Source organism: Aotus nancymaae, unplaced genomic scaffold (assembly GCF_030222135.1).
Source record: "Aotus nancymaae isolate 86718 unplaced genomic scaffold, 86718_ANA_hifiasm-v0.15.2.pri h1tg000009l, whole genome shotgun sequence".
Lineage (NCBI taxonomy): Eukaryota > Metazoa > Chordata > Mammalia > Primates > Aotidae > Aotus > Aotus nancymaae.
Window position 1 is genome coordinate 7,583,877 of NW_026988420.1, and position 21,730 is coordinate 7,605,606.

The following is a 21,730-nucleotide window of genomic DNA, read 5'->3' on the forward strand; positions in this document are numbered from 1 at the left end:
CCACTAGAATTGCTATGATCAAAACAGGAGCAGTAACAAGTGTTGGCCAGGACATGGATGAATTGGAAACTTCATGCATTGCAGGTGGGATGTAAAATAGTGCAGCCACTTTGGAAAACAGTCTAGCTGTTCCTCCAAAAATTAAACATAGAGTTACTATATGACCCAGCAATACCATTCCTAGATACGTGCGCAATACAATTGAACATATATATCCGTGCTAAAACTTGTACACACGTATTCATAGCGATGTTCATAAAAGTCAAAAAGTGGAAACAATCAAAACATCCATAAACGAATGAATAAGCAAAATATTGTAGATGTATTATTTAGGCATAAAAAGTAATGAAATATTGATACATATTAGTACATGGATGAACCTTGAAAACATTATGCTAAGTGAAAGAGACCAGACACAAAGGCCACATATTGTTTAATTTCCCTAACATGAAATGTCCAGAATTGCCAAATCCTTAGAGACAGATTATAGATTAATGGTTGCCAGGGACTGGGGAAAGGGAAGGGAGGCATGGAGACTGACTGCTCATGGGCCCCAGGTTTCTTTATGGGATGATGAAAATGTCCTGGAATTACATATTGGGGGTGGTTGCACAACCTTGCAAGTATAATAGAAACCACTGAATGTGCACCTTGAAAAGTTAAATTGTATGGAATGCAAACTATAGCTCAAAAACTAATAATTTTGTTAGTTTTTAAAATATATAAATAATTTTTAAATGTTACGAGAAGCCACATATATGTGGTATTATGCTGAGCAAAAAGATTAAGCTGAAAATTTCTTAGGAATTTGCTGGTACACTAAAAATGTACAGGCCTTAAAGAAAATATGTATTTGCTTTAAAGAAAATTCATTTCTTGGATACCAGCAATATTACATTCCTTGGGTAATTAGCCCTCCTCCACCTCCTACTCCCCAAATTGCCTAAAATATTGACTTGATTTGAATGATACTTCTAAGAATCCTTGCCAGATTCTCTAGTAATTATTAGATTTACGATGTATGTATACGGTAATTTCATTTCTCCCATGCTCTGTCCAAGTCAAAATTAAAAAGGAGATATGAATCTTGAAATTTTACATTTTTATTTGAGAAGGAAGGATTACAGTTTGGGGACCAGGTGGTCTTTGGTATGTCTGAAGAACAAAGAGAAGGTTGGAGGTTTTATCAGAAGGAGAAATGTTATATAGTGCTCTTTGAGAAAAACCACTGGAACCAATGAGGTTCTAGGAAGCTGGCAAGTTCTGATTGGTAAGTGACTGTGGTGAGTAGAATTAGTCTTATATTTGCAGCAAGTTATCTCAGCCGCTATAAATAAAATTGGCCTCAGGTTAAAGCAGGCAGTTTCAGCAGCCAGACTTGCAGAGAATTCCATTCTTTGAGCAACGTTATGTGTCCTGAGTGCTTCCCCACCACCCCACCCCAGCTTCTTGACTGTTTTAGTTGGGTATGACAAGAATGACTCAATTTGCATGATCAGCTTTCACACTTGGTTTCACTTTACTTTGATATCTTTTTTTTTCTGTCTTGCATTTTTTTCTCCACATTTCATTATGAAAATTTTCAAATGTGCAGCAAGGTTTTAAGAATTTCATGGTGAATGTTACTCCTGCTACCTAGATTCCACCACCAACCTTTTTTCTATATTTGCTTTATCATATACTTATCCATTTACCTACCCCTCAATCCATCTATCAATCCATCTTTTTTTTAATTTTTTTTTTAGAGACAGAGTCTCACTGTGTCCTCAGGTTGGAGTGCAGTGGCACGATCTCAGCTCATGCAACCTCTGCCTCTTGTGTTCAAGCAATTCTTGTGCCTCAGTCTCCTGAGTAGCTAGAATTACAGGCATGCAGCACTATGCCCTACTAGTTTTTGTATTTTTAGTAGAGATGGGGTCTTACCATGTTGGACAAGCTGTTCTCAAACTCCACCCGTCTCAGCCTTCCGATGTGCTGGAATTACAGGTGTGAGCCACTGTGCCCGGCCTAAGCCATTTTATTTTATGTATTTTAAGCTAAATTACAGCTATTACACATTCCCTTAAATACCAGCATGCATATCAATTATGCAGTTCAATATTTCCTTATAGTTCTTACTTTTGAGACAAAATTTACAAAGCAGAAATCTCAAGTATTCAATTTGCTGAGTTTTCACAAATGCATACACCTGTGCGACTCAACCCCCTGCCAATATATAGAACGTTTATCATCACCCCAGACAGTTCTCTCATGTCCTTTTCCTTTCAGTTTCTACTCCCTACCCCCAAGAAGCAACCACAGTTCTGATGGTTTTCTACCACAGATTACTTTTGCCTGTTTGAGAACTTCATATAAATGAAACAGTGCATAATGTACTGCTTTATGTAAGGCTTCTTTCACTCAGCATAATTGGGATTCTTTTTTATGGCTGAATAGTACTTCATTGTGTAAGTGTGCCACATTTTGCTTGTCCGTTTTACTGAGGGGTATCTGGTCTGTTACTGATTTTGGGGTATTACTAATAAAGCAGTGACAAAGAAAAGAAACGTTTAATTTGAAGAATGGGAATCTCCTCTAAATTACCAGGTCCAGAGAGGCATGGGAGTGAAACGGCAGTCACATCTCTCTTACCTTCTTGGGCTAAGTAATCATGTCTTAAAACTTGCTTGCTATTGCTACCAGTAGCTATAAATTAATCACATTCTGGATACCGTAATCCATACACTGTAGCCAATCACTAATCAACATTATTTTTGTAAACCAGTGTGAATTTCTTTTTTTTCGAGACAGAGTCTCACTCTGTCACCCAGGCTGGAGTGCAGTGGCACAGTCTCTCCTCACTGCAACCTCTGCCTCCTGGGTTCAAGTGATTTTTCTACCTCAGCCTCCTGAGTAGCTGGGACTACAGGCACATGCTAACATGCCTGGCTGATTTTTGTATTTTTAGTAGAGACAGGGTTTCACCATATTGGCCAGGCTGGTCTCAAACTCCTGACCTCATGATCCGCCTGCCTTGGCCTCCCAAAGTGCTGGGATTACAGGCATGAGCCACCATACCTGTCCAACCAGTGAGAATTTCTGACAAATAGCTTTGTATCAGCCCACTCCCACTCCCACTTTTTTTTGCCTTTAAAAATCTGCTTGTAACAAAGGCTGAATGGAGGACCTGTACAAGGTTACATGACGTCTGAGTCTTCTGAGCAGCTGTCCTTATTTTGGCTCAAGTAAACTCTTTAGAATTATATTTTATGCCTCAGTTCCTTTCTTTAGGTTGACAGCTGCTATGAACATTTGTATACAAATCTTTTTGTAGACATAGGTTTTCATTTCTCTTGAGTAAATATTTCTGAGTGGGTCATAAAAGGTACATGTTAATTTTATGAAAGTGAAAGACTTTTCTCCCAAATTGTACCATTTTACACTCCCATCAGCAATGTATGAGTACTATGGTTGCTCCACATCTTATGCTGACATTATGTGTTTTTGGTCTTTTTAATTTTAGACATTCTGTTGGGTGTGTGGTGGTTTTTGCCTTGCATTTTAATTGACTCTTGCATACCTTTCTTCTACTCTTGACACTAAGCTCTGAAAATCAGGATAATCAATTGTACCCCCTCTAGTATGTTCTTTTAGTGTCATAGTTGTGAAATAAATGTGAAATGAGGGTAATAATGTTTTGATATCTAGTTTTGGGAATTTGATGTGAAAAAAATTAAGGCTATGAAAATATATATAGATAAATTTGACCAGAAATGTCATTAAATAGTTATACTTTATTGGAATTAAGAGTTATTTCTGGCCTGACCAGAAATAATTAGCTGGGACTATAGGCGCACGCCACCACTGGTGGCTCACACTAGTAATCCCAGCACTTTGGGAGGCCAAAGCAAGAGGATCACTTGAGCTCAAGAGTTTGAGTCCAGCCTGGGCAACATAGAGAGACCCTATCTTTACAAAAAATTTAAAACTTAGTTGCATGTGGTGGCATAAGCCTGTAGTACCAGCTACTCGGGAAGCTGAGGTGGGAGGATCACTTGTGCCAGAAAGATCAAGGCTACAGTAAGCTGTGATTGTGCTACTGCATTCCAGCCTGGGCAACAGAGCAAGACATTAAAAAAAAAATTATTTTTTATGCCAAGAATTTATTTACATTGCCAATTTTTCCTAGGTACAAATGATGCAAAATGTGCACCTGGATCCAGAGACAGATGAAGATGATCTTTATTCTGGCTATAATGACTACAGTCCAATTTATGATATCGAGGTAACAAAAGCTAGTTTTTTTTTTACATTGGTCTTTGTTAACCAACTGGTTTAGGAAGATTGTGGATTTGAGAGTTCTACTTTATTATGCTTTAGATTAAATAAGCTAATCCAAAAACCTAGAAAAGTGCTATTACAGAAGACTCTACTGACTTCCGCCAAAAATAATAATTGCAGCAGAAGGAAAGATCCTGAGACAGGTTACAAAAATGAATTAAGGTTAGGCTGGGTGTGGTGACTTACGCTGTAATCTCAGTACTTAGGGAGGCCAGGGTGGGCAGATCACCTGAGGTCAGGAGTTTGAGACCAGCCTGACCAACATGGAGAAACCCCGTCTCTACTAAAAATATGAAAAAATTAGCTGGGCGTGGTGGCACATACCTGTACTGTAATCCGAGCTACTTGGGAGGCTGAAGCAGGAGAATCGCTTGAACCCAGGAGGCGGAGGTTGTGGTGAGCCAAGATCGCACCATTGCACTCCAGCCTGGGCAACAAGAGTGAAACTCCATCTCAAAACAAAAAACAGTAACAAAAATGAAGTAAAGTGAATTATATACTTGTATTCTTCAGCACTAGCTATCCAAATGTGTAAAAGATCACCTGAAAGTATTTTTTTTAATTGTACTTTAAGATCTGGGGTACATGTGCAGATCTTGCAGGATTGTTGCATAGGTACACACATGCCATCGTGGTACGCTGTCTCCATCCCCCATCACCTACACAGCCATTTCTCCCAGTGTTATCCCTCCCCAACTTCCCACCCCCTAACAGACCCCAGTGTGTGACATTCCCCTCCCTGTGCCCATGTGTTCTCATTGTTCAGTACTCGCCTGTGAGTGAGAACATGCAGTGTTTGGTTTTCTGTTCTTGGGTCAGTTTGCTGAGCATGATGGTTTCCAGATTCATCCATGTCCCTACAAAGGACATGAACTCATTGTTTTTTATGGCTGCATAGTATTCCATGGTATATATGTACCACATTTTCTTTGTCTAGTCTATCGTTGATGGGCATTTGGGTTGGTTCCAGGTCTTTGCTATTGTAAACAGTGCCACAATGAACATACGTGTGCATGTATCTTTATAATAGAATGATTTATAATCCTTTGGGTATATACCCAGTAATGGGATTCCTGGATCAAATGGAATTTCTATTTCTAGATCCTTGAGGAATCGCCATACTGTCCCTGGAATGAAGCCTACTTGATCATGATGGATAAGCTTTTTGATGTGCTGTTGCATTCGGTTTGCCAGTGTGATTTTTGCATTGATGTTCATCATGGATATTGGCCTAAGTTTTCTTTTTTAGTTGTGTCCCTGCCAGGTTTTGGTATCAGGATGATGTTAGTCTCATTAAATGAGTTAGGGAGGATTCCCTCGTTTTGTATTGTTTGGAATAGTTTCAGAAGGAATGGTACCAGCTCCTCTTTGTACATCTGGTGGAATTTGACTGTGAACCCGTCTGGACCTGGACTTTCTTTGGTTGGTAGGCTATTAATTGCTGCCTCAATTTCAGCCTTGTTATTGGTCTCTTCAGGGCTTCAGCTTCTTCCTGGTTTAGTCTTTGGAGGGTACAAGTGTCCAGGAATTTATCCATTTCTTCCAGATTTACTGGTTTATGTGCATAGAGTTGTTTGTAGTAATCTCTGATGGTAGTTTGTATTTCTGTGGAATCGGTGGTTATATCTCCTTGATCGTTTTTTATTCCATCTATTCAATTCTTGTCTCTTTTCTTTTTTATTAGTCTGGCTAGTGGTCTATCTTGTTGATCTTTTCAAAAAACCAGCTCCTGGTTTTTTTAAATGCAGTTTTTAAATGCTGCGAAAGTATTTAACCACCTCAGTAAATTCAAGGGCCCCTTTTAAGTGATCATTAAAAATTTTTGATGTACTTTATGAAAGAAAAATGAGATTTGCCAGTGACTTTCAAAATCTAAGGAAAAATTTTGATATCGTAACTTTAATATTAATATAATAATTTAATCATTTTATTTCAATATACTTTTTATCTTTTTAATATACTAAAACAACCCCAAACTCCTATCAGTGGTGGAAAACTAGGATACTTTCTGAAGAGAGGGCCTCAAGCCCTGAGGGCTGCCAATGAGATGAAGACAGCCGTTAAGTCTTCCTGATCATAAAGTGCTTGAAGAAAAAGGAAGCGCTGCTTCCAGCCCAGCTCCTAGCCTGAAGGAAGCAGAGCTGGGCAGAAAAGGCCAAGTCAAAGAGTCAGGAACTTGTAGGCAGGGTGGAGACCTTGAGCCAGGGTCCAGGCGACCTCCCCAGCTCCAGGACATCAGGGAGAAGTCCATGTGGCCCAGCATCACACAGTCTTGTGAACCAGCACACCAGGAAATGGGGCCCACGATGAAGCTGTGAAGAAATCAGCCAATCGCTGTCCTCTTCTGTACCCTCCAAGAAGTTACTTCTGAGTGAGGATAAGACCGTGGTGTTGTGGCAGTCCGGGTAAGATGAGCTGTTACTGAAGCCATTGGTTTGACTGTGTCCAATGATGACTGGGTGTGCAGCCTGTAAATACCTCTGTCTGTGAATAATTTGCTTGGGAAAAGGAGAACATCAAGGGGGTTTCTGTGGGTCCCTGGGACTGTTCTCCCCTGACCTCTTGTTTGGCCTGGGTCTCATCAACAAAAGCTGCAGGGAGAAGCTGAGGGAGGGGTGCTCTTATGGAATTCCATGGAGTGGAGGACTACACAGCATCTGGGTTTTGGTGCGTACATGACAAAGTTTGAAAAACAAAGGACTTGGGCAGGGGCATGTGTCTTCCAGTTGGTGTGTGGCACCATGAAGGCTGGACAATCGAGCATTGCTTTCAGTCCCTGAGGACTTCTCGGAGGTCATAGACACTTTGATGTTGGCTGAACCTTTTGACCTGCAGATTTTTTTAATTTTAATTTTTTGTTTTATTGTTTTTATTTATATATTTGAGATAGGGCCTTGCTCTGTTGCCCAGGCTGGAGTGAAGTGGCACAGTCATGACTCACTGCCTTCTCGACCTCCTAGGTTCAAACGTTCTCCCAGCTCAGCCTCCTCAGTAGCTAGAACTACATGTGTGCACCATCACGCTGGGCTACTTTATTTTTGTAAGGATGAGATCTCCCTATGTTGCTTAGGCTGGTCTCGAATTCCTGAGCTAAAGTGATCCTCCCGTCTCAGTCTCCCAAAGTGCTAGGATTAGAAGCATGAGCCACTGCACCCAGCCAATTTTTTTTTCTAATTATGAATTTGAATACTTCTGGAAACAAATCGATGACCTGATTATCAACATTGGCAAGCTAGTTGCTGACAGGAATGGCCAGTAAGAAGCTCTTCCACCTCCAAGGGGCAGACATCAAGAAAGTATCTCATAAGAGAACCCAGGTGTGTTATGTGAGCCAGGGCAAGAGCCAGTGAAATTTAAGCCCTTCCTTTTCACATAATCACATATGCACCTGCAGCTCATGAAGCCCAGGGAAACTTGGATTACAATAATAATAGCTCACATTAGTGTCGTGTTTCTAATGTACAGGAGTAAGTTTTCTTCGTTATCTCAGCAAATCCTTATCCTCTCTTAGTTGTCTTTAAAGAAGGCAAGTTCAACAACTTTCATTTATTTAACACTCACTCATTAAATCTTTGTTGAGCACTTCCTATGTGCCCATCACTATTCTAAATCAGCGCTGTCCCAGAGAACTTTCTGCAGTAGTGGAAATGTTCAACATCTACACCGTCCAATATGGTAGTCACCAACCCCATGTGCTTATTGGCATGAAATATGGCTGAAGTGGCTGATGAAATCAATTTTTAAAAATTTTACTTTAACTCATTTTAATTAAATAGCCACATGGAGCTAGTGGCTACTCTGTTAGACAGCTCAGTTCAAAGCACTGGGAACAGAGTGGTGACAAGACAGACACAGACCTCTAGTCTCATGGAACATTCTGGTGAAAGACAAAAACTAAAAAGGTAGATAAATAAATAAATGGTATATGTAAGAGAACTAGAACGCAGGTCATGATAAGTGTTATGTAGGAAATAAAGAGGTCAAGAGGCTTGAGGATGATGGAGGTGAGGAAAATGGTTTTAGGAATCAATGATGAAGAAAGACCTCTCCTGGGCAGTGAGGTTTTGAATGCTCAAATAGTTCTACAGACCTATAGCAATGCCAAATCCTATGCTCTTTTCACCACAAATTATCTAAAACTTCCTCTTCTTTTAAATAGCCCAGCCCTGCTTCCTCTCTGAAGCTGTGACTACTCCACCCATAACAGAAATTAACTGCTTAATGTAGCAGAAAGAACTCTGTACAGCATGTGTAACTGAACTAGATTCATTGAACTAGAACAACTCATGGGATGTAATCCAAGCCCAGCTTTGTTTTTGTCTCCCTTTCCCCTTTTAAAAATTAGATGGGGCCCTGATTTTTCTCACCACTTTTGGGAAATAAAAGCCTAAGGGTAATTTAATTTGCAAATACAGTCTTAATTAGGTCATTAACTCTCCCCTCTTGCCAGCTGGGACCAGTTGCAAAAGAGCACTTTGAAAGCAAAATCCCAACTCTCCATCCTTTACCCCAATACTAGCAAAAGATCAAAAAGCTCCAAAATATTATGGACCACCTACTTTGAAAAAATGCACATTGGTCTGGCAATTCATTTTTACATCTGTGATCTGTTGTCTTAGGGTATGAGCCACAATCCCCAATTTAACATGTTGCTACATAGGTAATAGTCTGCAAATCAATATCAGAGAGGCAAAACTGTACAGTGGTTAAAAACGAGAGCTCTGGAGTCAGACTGCCAATGTCTGAATCTCAAATTCTTACTTTACTAGTTGCATGATTTTATTTTTATTTATTTATATATATATATATATATATATTTTGGAGATAGAGTCTTACTCTGTTGCCCAGGCTGGAGTACAGTGGTGTGATCTCAGCTTACTACAACCTCTGCCTCCCGGGTTCAAACAAACAATTCACCTGCCTCAGCCTCCGAGTAGCTGGGAATACAAGCACATGCCACCACGCATGGCTAATTTTTTGTATTTTAGTAGAAACAGGGTTTCACTGTGCTGCCCAGGCTGGTCTTGAACTCCTGAGCTCAGGCAATCCACCCACCTTAGCCTCCCAAAGTGCTGGGATTATAGGTGTCAGCCATCGCGCCTGGCTAGTCGCGTGATTTCAGACAAGTTAGTTCCTCAGAACTCAGCTTCTTCAGCAATACAATGGTCAAAACAGAGGTTCCCTCTTAAATGGTTATTGCTAATGATTAAATGATAGAATCCATTCTAAAATGTGCTGGGCACATGGCCAGTGTTGGGTCATTCTGTGTCTTCCGTAGTCTCACACAGCAGCTCTTCCTTACACATACTCTCACTTGGCCCTCCCTGGCACCTCCCTGGCATATGTAAAGCAGATCCCAGCCTCACCATTCTACAGGTGACAGCGCCAAGACTTCCAGGGCCACTTAACAGGTCCATCTCAGACCAGATCTTTCCTTTCCAGTCAAAATGCCTTGAATTTTACATTTATCCTAAGCTTGAACAGTGTTTTCCAAAAGATGAATTTGAAAACTTAGGCACAGTCTCCAGGAACATGCAAAAGCATTGCAGGGTCGTAGCAAGCTATTTCATAAAACCCATGTACATGTTGCTGCTTACGTCTGTTCCTATCCCCTGTCTAAACACTCTGGTCATAGGTCCTTCTCCTCCTGTCCACTTCTGACATCCTTTAAAATATCACAACTAGATGCTTACGTTAATACTGCACTTAACAAATGCTTTCTGATCATCCATCCCTTGCCTATATTTATTTTGCTTACAAAGAAAAGAAGGTTGGGCACGGTGGCTCATACCTGTAATCCCAGCATTTTGGGAGGCTGAGGCAGGAGGATTGCTTGAACCCAGGAATTCGAGATCAGCCTGGGCAGTATGTCAAGACCCCATGTCTACAAAAAAAAAAATTTAAAAATTATCCAGACATGGTGTTATGTGCCTGTGGTCACAGCTACTAGGGAGGCTGAGGTAAGAGGATTGCTTGAGTTCAGCAGGTCAAGCCTGCAGTGAGCTGTGACTGTGACATGTCACTCTAGCCTGGGCAACACAGTGAAACCTTATCGCCCGCCCCCCAAAAAAGAAGAAAAGATAAAAGAAAGGGACAGAGGGAGGGAGGGAGAGAGAAAAGAGTAGAGGGGGAAAGGAAGAAAGGAAGATGATAATGTCTGAAATGGGCTAAACATAATAAAAACGTTACTTTGGTAAAACTGCTCCACAAGAAAAAGGTGTTACATTTTTCAGTTATAGTTGCCCAAGCCAGAAAGCTCATAGTCCTGAACAAGGAACAGAATAATTTAAACATGCCACAGAGCGAATCAGGAATTTATTTTTTCTCTACACCCTTTTCCTCCTTAACATCACAGTACTTTTGATACATTTTCTTTTGGGGGGGATCCAAAGATAGAAGACAGTGTGTACGTGTGAGGGAGAGTTTTGGGGTGACAGAAAGATGTTTCTCAAAACTTAAGAATTCTTCCCCATATATGTTAATCACATTTGTACCCGTCATTCCATGAGGCCTGGGGAAGCATGTATTATGCTATCTCATTTATACTACACATATTAGACTGAATGTTTATGTCTCCCCAAATTCATACATTGGAATCCCAACCCCCAAGGTCATATTATTAGAAAGCAAGGCTTCTGGGTTGTGTTAGGTCATGAGGCAGAGCCCTCATGCACAGGATTAGTGCCCTTATAAGAGTGGCCCAAGAAACCCCTCATCCCTTTCACTATGTAAGGAGACCGTGAGGAGATGGCTGTCTGTGAACCTGGAAGTGGGCCCTGTCCAGACACCAAAACTGCCAGTGCCTTGATCTTGGACCCCTCAGCCTCCCGAACTGTGAGGAAAGAATGTCTGTTATTTATTTTTTATTTATTTGTTTGTTTGTTTTTTTGAGACAGAGTCTTGCTCCATTGCCAGGCGCCAGGCTGGAGTGCAGTGGCACGATCTTGGCTCACTGCAACCTCTGCCTCCTGGGTTCAAGCAATTCTCCTGCCTCAGCCTCCTGAGTAGCTGGGACTACATGTGCGCGCCACTACGCCCAGCTAATTTTTTTTTGTATTTTTAGTAGAGACGGGGTTTCACCGTGTTGGCCAGGATGGTCTCGATCTCTTGACCTCATGATCCACCCACCTCGGCCTCCCAAAGTGCTGGGATTAGAGGCGTGAGCCACCGCACCCGGCCTTGAATGTCTGTTATTTATAAGCCACTCACCCATGTCATTTTTGTTTTTTAGAGAGGAGTCTTGCTATGTTACCCAAGCTGGACTCAAACTTCTGGACTCAAATAATCCTCCCACTTCAGCCTCCTAAGTATCTCGGACTACAGATGCATATACCAACATACCTTGCTCAGTCCATAACATTTTGTTACAGCAGCCCAAATGAACTAAGACACCATAATGCACATGTACTATAATATATTAACAAAGAACAATTATTTTGGAAGCCAGAATTTTGATACTTATTATTATTGTTTTGAGACGGGGTCTTACTCTGTTGCCCAGGCTGGACTGCAGTGGCACAATCTTGGCTCACTGCAACCTCCACCTCCCAGGTTCAAGCGATTCTCCAGCCTCAGGCCCCAGAGTAGCTGGGACCACAGGCACAAACCATCATGCTCCCCCGCAGATTCTTCTGTTTTTAGTAGAGGCAGGGTTTTGTCATGTTGCCTAGACTGGTCTCAAACTCCTGGGCTCAAAGAGATCAACCCACCTTGGCCTCGCAAAGTGCCGGGATTACAGGTCACTGTGCCTGGCCTCAATATATATTATTGATCATTCTTTTTTTTTTTCTTTACTTATTAAACTGTATTAGTTCACTTTCACTAATAATCAGGATTTGATTTTATACAGACCCTAGAGTCAATGTTAGTCCATTTCATACCTTTGTGTACATCAGAAAAAGGCACTTCTTCATCAAGACATTCTACTCCCCTCTACAGAAAATTGTTACAATGTATTGATTTTTTTAGAACAAGATACTTTACTGCCATCTTCTGGAAAATTGTTTTTATTTTTGTTATAAGTACCAAATCTATGATGTCTATAATGTGAGTGACACCTCCTTAAATGTGTCCTTGTGCAGTGCACAACCTATACAACCATATGTCACAGAAGCTATGATGAGTATGATATTGTTTAGGGAAACTGATGTGCTTGAGCATAACTACGTCCAGAGAGATAGTAGCTTCTTGCCAGAAAATTAGGATTTCATAACCACTTATAATTACTGTAGCTTTTTCCCAAATGATTTCCAAATTCACTTAGAGAAAATGTCACTTACGGATTTTATCTTTGTCTAGGTTCAGGCTTCTGGGGGTGGTAGGAGGATGAGTAAGAGGAAGGGAGATGGAGATCCTGAGTTTGAGAAATCTACAAAAATTAGAAGCTGAGTTGCTAAATCAACAAGGACGTAGTCTTGCTCAGGGAAACAAGCCAATTAAGATCTTTACCCTCGGTGATCCCTTGACTTTCACTGGGGTTTCAGAGAAAGTACTTAGATGCCCGTTTCAAAGTCATACTGGATCAAGACACATTTGCAATGAAAAAGAAAGATTTTTCTTTGCCTTTTCTCACAGTTCAATAATTTTGCATACAAGGCTTGGTTTTAAAAATAGAGAATGATGATTCTCAAAGTAAATGAACCACCTCAAAAAGACAAAAACCTGCCTTCTTCCCAAACACCTCTCACTTTCCCTGGCATCAAACACACTCAAACCAGCGGGATCAATGGGAGACTAACAATGTTTTCACAGAGTGACATTCTGTTAGTCACAAGGGGAGTTTTGAAAAGCACACATAAGCATAACTTTAATTCATTTCCCAACATTCTGTATTGTAATATCCCAGAGATTTAAAATAAATCACCTCACGTCTTAAAAAACTACAGTCTATCTTTGAACAATTAGGGGATTGAAGCACCAACTGCTCCTGCCCCATGCAGTTGAAAATTCACGTATAAGTGACTCACACACAGTTCAACCCATGTTGTTTAGGGGTCAGCTGTATGATCAGGTCACTAATGAGTCTTTGGACCATGTTTTGGGGCTTACAAACAAAGATAGTTTGTTGAAAATTGTTTTGAAATGGGCGTAGTCAGGTCATCTTAATATTCTCTCCATCCTTCCAACACTGTCCAACAGAACTTTCTGCAATAAAGGAAGTGTTCTGTCATGCTCCCCGACACATTAGCCATTATCCCTGTGTGGCAGTTGAGCACCTAGAAGTGGCTTGTGTGATTGAGGAACCGAATTTCTTTTCTTTTCTTTTCTTTTTCGAGATGGAGTCTTGCTCTTTTGCTCAGGCTAGAGTGCAGTGGCTTGATCTCAGCTCACTGCAACCTACGCCTCCTGAGTTAAAGTGATTCTCCTGCCTCAGCCTCCAGAGTAGTTGGGATGACAGTCATGTACCACCTTGCCTGGCTAATTTCTGTATTTTTGATAGAGACAAGGTTTCACTGTGTTGGCCAGGCTGATCTCAAATTCCCTACCTCATGTGATCCACCCACCTTGGCTTCCAAAAGTGCTGGGATTACGGGTGTGAGCCACCATGCCCAGCCTGAAGTTTTAATTTGATTCCATTTTGAAAAGCACACATAAGTATAACATTAATCAGAATTATTTTTAATTTAATTTACAATAATTGTTTTTGTAGAGACAGATCTCACTATGTTGCCCAGGCTGGTCTCCAACTGCTGGCCTCAAGTGATCCTCCTGCCTCAGCTACCCAAATTCTGGAATTTCAGGCATGAGCCACCACACCTGGCCTTCCATTTAATTTTAAACAGCCACCAGTGGCTAGAGACTACTGTGTTAGGTGCACAGCTTGTGTATCTGCCAGGAATGCCTTCCTTCTGGCCTATCCATTTGTGAAACTCCTACAAATGTATGGATGGATGAAGGAATGAGTGAGCATGTTACTGTTAGACCCTGTATAGAACTGACATGGATCAATAAAGATAATTAATGCTGAAGCATAATACACTTAATTTCACTGTTTCCTGTCATATCTTTGCACAATATTTATTTGGTTTATTTGAGTGCTCTTGTTTTTTGGTGATTTTGGATGCTGAACAAGGGAGAGTTGACTTTGGGTTAGAAAGAACTTACTGGTTTCTTTTCAAGCTACCATTCCAGGCTTCACTGATCCTACTTTCAAGTTGAAAACTAAATTCATATCTGTTATTAAGAAACCAACTGAATTACTGACTCAAGCAAGTAAAAAAAATGGACATGTTATACTTGGGAATAAGGCTTTTTGTATGCAGCTCTTCTGAAAGCAGCAAAAGAAAAGCCAAAGTGATGGAAATGTACTTTGCACACAGACTGCACAAACGCCCTTTTAGAAATCAGCTTTGGTGCAGCACGAAAGCTGGCTGTAACAACAGTGCAGTGTGTGAGTTCATGAACCAACCAGCCTGTGTTGCTTTGGGAGGAAACCTTTCACAGGGCCCCACTCTGCTGTAAGCACAAGTAGGGTCATGTGGGCTGCAATTAGAGCATGCCACAGGCCAACATTTTACTATTTTCCATCCATAAAAGCAGCTTGTACGCTTATTAGAGTATTTTTCCACTTTTCTTTTTTTCCCTCTGCTCCACTCCCTTCTGTTTTAATCAGTGATTTCTGAATACAGACTTACTACCTTAAAACCTAGAGTACTCTACTGACTCTTAAAAGTGAGATGTTTGTGTGAGGGGAAATCTTACTTTTGAACCTGAACTAAAATATAATTGAATACTAAGGAGATCCCCCTTAACAATAGTTAAAATTCCATTCATTGTGAACATTGTCAAATTAGCAGGCAATAAAATGCTAGGGTGTAGTCCCCAAAAGAAAGTAGATGAGGTCAAGGACCCAAAAGCAGCTACAGTGGGAAAGACTCTCCCACCCCATCCTTTTGCAGGTGACAAGATAGTCCTAGAGAAGGGACCTGCCCAAAGTCACCCAATAATCCAGTAGCAATATCAGAGGAGGAGCCAGAGTCCCTGACTCTGAGAAACGTAAGCTTTCCGTGGCCAATTGTTCTCAGATTTTCCCACCAAAGAAGCCCTGTGGTGAAGGAGGATGAATGTGTTTCCCTTCTTGGCTCAGGAGACCTCCTCTAAACTTAATATTTCATTGATAACAACGTTTTAAAAATCTGCCTATTTTCTTGTTTTTGTTGTTAGAAGTTTTGTGATTTCAGCCGGGCACGATGGTTCATGCCTGTAATCCCAGCACTTTGGGAGGCTGAGGCAGGTGCATCACAAGGTCAGGAGTTCAAGACCAGCCTGGCCAATATGGATGCAAAAATTAGCTGGGAGAGGTAGCATGAGCTTGTAATCCCAGCTACTCAGGAGACTGACGTGGGAGAATCGTTTGAACCCTAGAGGCAGAGGAGGTTGCAGTGAGCCGAAATAATTTCCAATTTTATTTTAGATTCAGTGTATGCAGATTTGTGATATGAGTATACTGCATGATGCTGAGGTTTGGGGTACAATTGATCCTGTCACCCAGGTAGTGAGCACAGTACCCAATAGTTTTTTAATCCATGTCTGCCCTCTTCATTTTCTTTTACTTTTTTTTTTTTTTTGAGACGGAGTTTCGCTCTTTTTACCCAGGCTGGAGTGCAATGGCGCGATCTCGGCTCACCGCAACCTCCGCCTCCTGGGTTCAGGCAATTCTCCTGCCTCAGCCTCCTGAGTAGCTGGGATTACAGGCACGCGCCACCATGTCCAGCTAATTTTTTGTATTTTTAGTAGAGACAGGGTTTCACAATGTTGACCAGGATGGTCTCGATCTCTTGACCTCGTGATCCACCCGCCTTGGCCTCCCAAAGTGCTACTTTTGAGATGGAGTCTTGCTCTGTCGCCCAGGCTGGAGTGCAGTGGTGCGATCCTGGCTCACTGCAACCTCCACCTCCTGGGTTCAAGCAATTCTTCTGCCTCAGCCTCCTGAATAGCTGGAACTATAGGCATGCACCACCACGCCTGGCTACTTTTTTGTATTTTCAGTAGAGATGGGGTTTCACCATATTTCCTAGGTTGGTCTTGAACTCCTGAGCTCAGGCAATCTGCCCACCTTGGCCTCTCAAAGTGCTGAGATTACAGGCATGAGCCATCACACCTGGCTCTTCTATGACTGAAAAATCTAAGACCAGAGAGAAAATTTATTTTACACATACATGGGGGAATGCAAGAAATACAAGGCATGGCCCCTGTCTCCAAAACCTTACAATGATAATATTAGTGACTATGATAATGATGACAGCAGCAATGTCATCCAAGAGGTGGGAGGCAATGCAGACTTGAGTCTTTCTAAAATGGCTGTGAGGGTGCCATAATCAGGAATCAGTGAAAAACACTGAGGTGCTATTACACTGAAATGAGCACTTCACACTCACAGAGAAGACTGCCTCTTGACAAACCACAGAGCTATGTTTACACCATGCTGCCCAATTAGCGCAGGTCACTCCAGAGCCCACAGACTGCTTTCCTGACAGAGATCGGATTCCTAGGGCCTCATCCCCAGAGATGAACGTCTCTGGGTCAGATCAGGTTCCTTACTTGAGAGTAAACCTTTCTCTGAACCTCATCTTTGCTCCCAGAGTCTTTATCTCTCCTTAAGAGAAGAAAATAAGTTTAGAAAGGCAGGTGAAGTTCACAATATGTAGAGTTTGAATGCAGGTAAATAGCTGCAAAGTCATGGCAAAACTGATAGGAATAGAAACTGAAGTTTGCTTATCCCCAAAAAACGGTAAACTCAACACAATTGTTATAAATTCCTCTGAAATATCCAGTTTAAAGAAATTTTTTAGAGGCAAGATCTTGCTCTGTCACTCAGGCTGGAATGCAGTGCTGTGATTGTAGCTCACTGCAGCGTCATACTCCTGGGTTCAAGTGATCCACCTTGCCTCAGCCTCCCTAGTAGCTGGGACTACAGGTGGGTGTACACCACTACATTCAGTTATTTTTTTTAATTATTTATTTATTTATTTTTTGAGACAGAGTCTTGCTCTGTTGTCCAGGCTGGAGTGCAGTGGCATGATCTCCGCTCACTGCAAACTCCGCCTCCCAGGTTCAAGTGATTCTTAAGCCTCAGTCTCCTGAGTAGCTGGGATTACAGGTGCCCACCACCACACCCGGCTAATTTTTTTGGTATTTTTAATAGAGATGCGGTTTCACCATGTTGGCCAGGCTGGTCTCAAACTATTGACCTCAAGTGATCACCTGTGTTGGCCTTCCAAAGTGCTGAGATTATAGGCGTGAGCCACCACACCTGGCCTAAGCTAATTTTTTAATTTTTAATTTTGTTTATTTTTTTGTAGAGATAGGGTTTTCCTATGTTGTCCAGGCTGGTCTTGAACTCCTGAGCTCAAGCAATTTTCTTGCCTCAGCCTCCTAAAGCACTGGGATTATAGACATGAGCTACCATGCCCACCCAGCTGAGAGACTTGTTTTTTACTGAATAATCATCTCTAGATGGAAAAAATTAAAAAGAAAATGGAAGACATAATAAATATGTGGATAATTCTAAATGTTTACACAAAAGTCAACTAAACCATGGGTTATTCTTTGTTGTAGACATTAAGAGTTTTCAGCCCAGGTGCAATGGCTCACCCCTGTAATCCCAGCACTTTGGGAGGCTGAGGCAGGCGGATCATGAGGTCAGGGGATCGGGACCATCCTGGCTAACATGATGAAACCCCATCTCTACTAAAAATACAAAAAATTAGCTGGGCGTGGTGGCACATGCCTGAAGTCCCAGCTATTCAGGAGGCTGAGACAGGAGAATCAATTGAACCCAAGAGGCAGAGGTTGCAGTGAGTCGAGATCACACCACCGCACTCCAACAGAGTCAGACTCTGTCTTAAAAAAAAAAAAAAAAATTTTCAGTAGTAATAAGGTTAGGAGCAGGACTGTGGCATTTTAAAACTGGATTTAAGTGGAAGGAATGATCCAAGACAAAAGTCAAGATTAAACAAAGAAAGAAGAGGCAAAAGCCACCAACTGCTTTGTACTAACTGTGTGACTGGGTTACTTTACCATTAGAAGGCCAGGAGCTTGGTTTTTTTATCCTTTAAGTCAAGAATAGTGTTAAGTCACTATCTATTTTGCCTAGTCCCTCTCTGTCAAACAATATGCTATGAAATTCACAGTCAGACTTTAGTGAGTCTTCTTCAAAAATGAACTGTGCTTTAGTTTGTATGCGCCATTGAGGCCTGTGATGGTACGGGCACAACTCGAAATGCCTCATAGTTATAGTTTCCTGTATACTACATATTAATTCTGACTTGCTAATGGCTGTGGTTTTTGTGGTGTGAGTGGACATAAGACTTTCATCAGGGTAATTTATAGTCCAATGTCCATTTGTTTTAGAACAGATTGAAATTGCTGGCAGGCTAAAATTAATTTGTAACTTGCAAGTAAGAAATCTTTCAAGTCTGCTTTCAAGATGTGATTTCAGGTTAAAGTGTGAGTACACTGTGTATTCACAATTTAGGATCTAAAGATCCTGTCCAAAGGCCATGAGGATGTTATGACGATGATTTCCCTGGACTTGATTAGTGACAGAAAAGCAGTGTTTTTCATATTAAAGAATATGAGTCCCACTTAGGTGACTCTTAAGGGAGCTAGTACAGTACATTTGATGCAGAATATGTGAAGTTGGGCCTACTACTATCTTTCTTACACTTTTTTTTTTTTTTTTTTTGAGACAGAGTCTCACTCTTATCACCCGGGCTAGAGTGCAATGGCACAATCTTAGCTCACTGCAACCCCCACCTTCTGGGTTCAAGCGATTCTCCTGCCTCAGCTTCCCAAGTAGCTGGGATTACAGGTGCCCACCACCACATCCAGCTAATTTTTGTAGTTTTAGTAGAGACAGGGTTTTGCCATGTTGGCCAGGCTGGTCTCGAACTCCTGACCTCAGGTGATCCACCCAACTCAGTCTCCCAAAGTGCTGGGGTTACAGGCATGAGCCACCTTGCTCAGCCTTTCTTACACATTTCAACATGAAGAGAGCCCTTGGTAAAACACCCAGGTAGTGGGTACAAGTTGTTGCTGTGTCAAACAAACAGTAAAAGAAAAAGAGAGGGCCAGGCTCAGTGGCTCAAGCCTGTAATCCCAGCACTTTGGGAGGCCGAGGTGGGTGGATCACGAGGTCAAGAGATTGAGACCATCCTGGCCAACATGGTGAAACCCCGTCTCTACTAAAAATACACAAAGTAGCTGGGCGTAGTGGCGTGCGCCTGTGATCCCAGCTACTCGCGAGGCTGAGGCAGGAGAATTGCTTGAACCCGGGAGGCAGAGGCTGCAGTGAGCCAAGATTGTGCCACTGCACTCCAGCCTGGCGCCTGGCGACAGAGTGAGACTCTGTCTCAAAAAAAAAAAAAGAAAGAAAAGAAAAAGAGGAATTAGAACTTCAGTGACTGTATTTTCACATAGAGTGATGATTAGCCTCCTAATACGTATAAAAAAGATTGCAAATTTTACCAGTCACGTCATTAGCCCCAAGAAAGCACTGCAAGGTTATTCGAAAGAGGAAAAAAAACCTTCACTCTGCATTTTCAGGCTAAAAAAACTTCACTCTGCATTTTCAGTCTAGTTTTCTTTTAACTTTTAGGCTAAAAGGTGATAAAAATTTTAAATATTTAACAGGACACCACTGCATTTCATGGTATTTTTCTGGGCAGAATAGGTGAAAGGTCTGCACAGTACTTAGTCAATTACTTATTAGACAACCCAAGTTTTTGCCATGTGTTGGGAGTCAGTGGTGATCAGCAACTTATGGTCCACTTGGGTAAACTTCAGTGGATAAACAGCCACTGCAAAATTGTGTTATGTGGTATGATAGTGGAAGGTAAATTTGCTATAGGAATTCACAGGACCTAATAAGCCAGGTGCCATGGTCTAAACCATGTCCTCCCAAATTCATATGTTGAAGCTCTAACTCCTAGTACTACTGAATGTGACTGTATTTGGAGATAGGTCCTTTAAAGAGCTGATTAAGTTAAAATGAGGGCCTTAAGTTGGACACTAATCCAGTCTGACTTGTGCTTTCATAATAAGAGGGGTTTAGGACACACAGAGAGACACTAGGGGCGCTGCACACACAGGGACAAGCATGTGAAGTGGCAGCAAGAGGGCGGCCATCTGCCAGCCTGGGGAAGAGGCCTCAGAAGAAACCAGCCCTGCTGATACCTTGATGTTGGACATCCAGCCACCAGATCTATGAGGAAATAAATTTCTGTTGTTTAAGACGCCCATTGTGTGGTGTTTCATTATGGCAGCCCTAGTAAACTCATATACCAGGGACTAGGGAAGGCCTCCTAGAGAAAGGAATGGCCAGGCTAAGAGGACTGTAGGAAAGCCCATTTTAGGACAAGACAATAGCATGTGCCTAGAGGTGAGAGAGGTCATGGTACCTTGCAGTGCCTTGAAACATGTGAAGTATGGCTGGAGCATAATAAGCAAGAGAGGAGGCGAAGGGAGATACCACAGAGAGTTAAACTTCAATGGGTAGCTGACATTTTTGGCTGCCTGACATCTGAAAAGATTTTCCATTTTATGAGAATCCCTAAATAGGTGGGAGGAGGGTTAAAGCAAACAGACACCCCGTCTTTGAGCTCCTGGCAGCGACAACACAGTACATTGACCTACACACTGCCAGCTCATGTTCCCATCTATGACTCTGACTTGGGAGGTAGACAGACAAAGGAGAGGATGGTTAGAAATGGTTCACAGAGCCTGTGGGGGAACCCAGCATCCAGTGGGGTAGAAAGTGCATGAAACAAGAGTGCAGCTGTGTGGCAACCAGTGTCTAATGGCAAGATGGCAGATGTCAAGTGGAGATCTTGCTCACAGCAGCCGACTAAGTGGGGTGAACAACTTGTCCTGAGGAAACTGGGAGAGCTGGTCTCTGTCATATAAGCAGATGGTTCCTGTGTTAGGGTTTTGGCTGTGCCTTACCTCCCTGAGCTTCTGTTGTTTTTCCAAGCCTGTTCCTTAGCCTTCTGGACAATTCTATGAGTTACTTGATATCTTTCCAAAAAGACTCCTTTGCAGCCAGGCGTGGTGGCCCACGCCTGTAATCCTGGCACTTTGGGAGGCTGAGGCAGGCAAATCACGAGGTCAAGAGATCAAGACCAACCTGGCAAAAATGGTGAAACCATGTCTTTACTAAAAATACAAAAATTAGCTGGGCATAGTGGTGCGTGTCTGTAGTCCCAGTTAGTCGGGAGGCTGAGGCAAGACCATTGCTTTAACTCAGGAGGTGGAGGTTGCAGTCAGCCGAGATCGCAGGCCATTGCACTCCAGCCTGGCAACAGAGTGAGACTCCATCTCAAAAAAAAAAGACTCCTTTTCTGCTTAATCAACAAGAATTGGCTTTCCTTGGCTACAGCAAAGCATCCTGAGTAGTACCATAGGGGTCAGT

The 21,730-nt window shown here is 42.0% G+C and overlaps 1 protein-coding gene across 8 annotated transcripts in view; it reads left to right on the forward strand.

Moving 5' to 3' along the window:
* The window catches only part of IFT88 (intraflagellar transport 88), a 138,231-nt gene that overhangs the window by 3,747 nt on the left and 112,754 nt on the right, over window positions 1-21,730 (forward strand). For all 8 annotated transcript variants that reach the window (XR_010341631.1, XM_064373531.1, XM_064373529.1 and 5 more), the window contains exon 2: window positions 4,169-4,264. Coding sequence is in view for 7 of the 8 variants with exons in the window: in XM_064373531.1 (XP_064229601.1) it covers window positions 4,169-4,264 (96 nt within the window). In the remaining variant the exon portion in view is untranslated. The remainder of the gene's footprint in view (window positions 1-4,168; window positions 4,265-21,730) is intronic.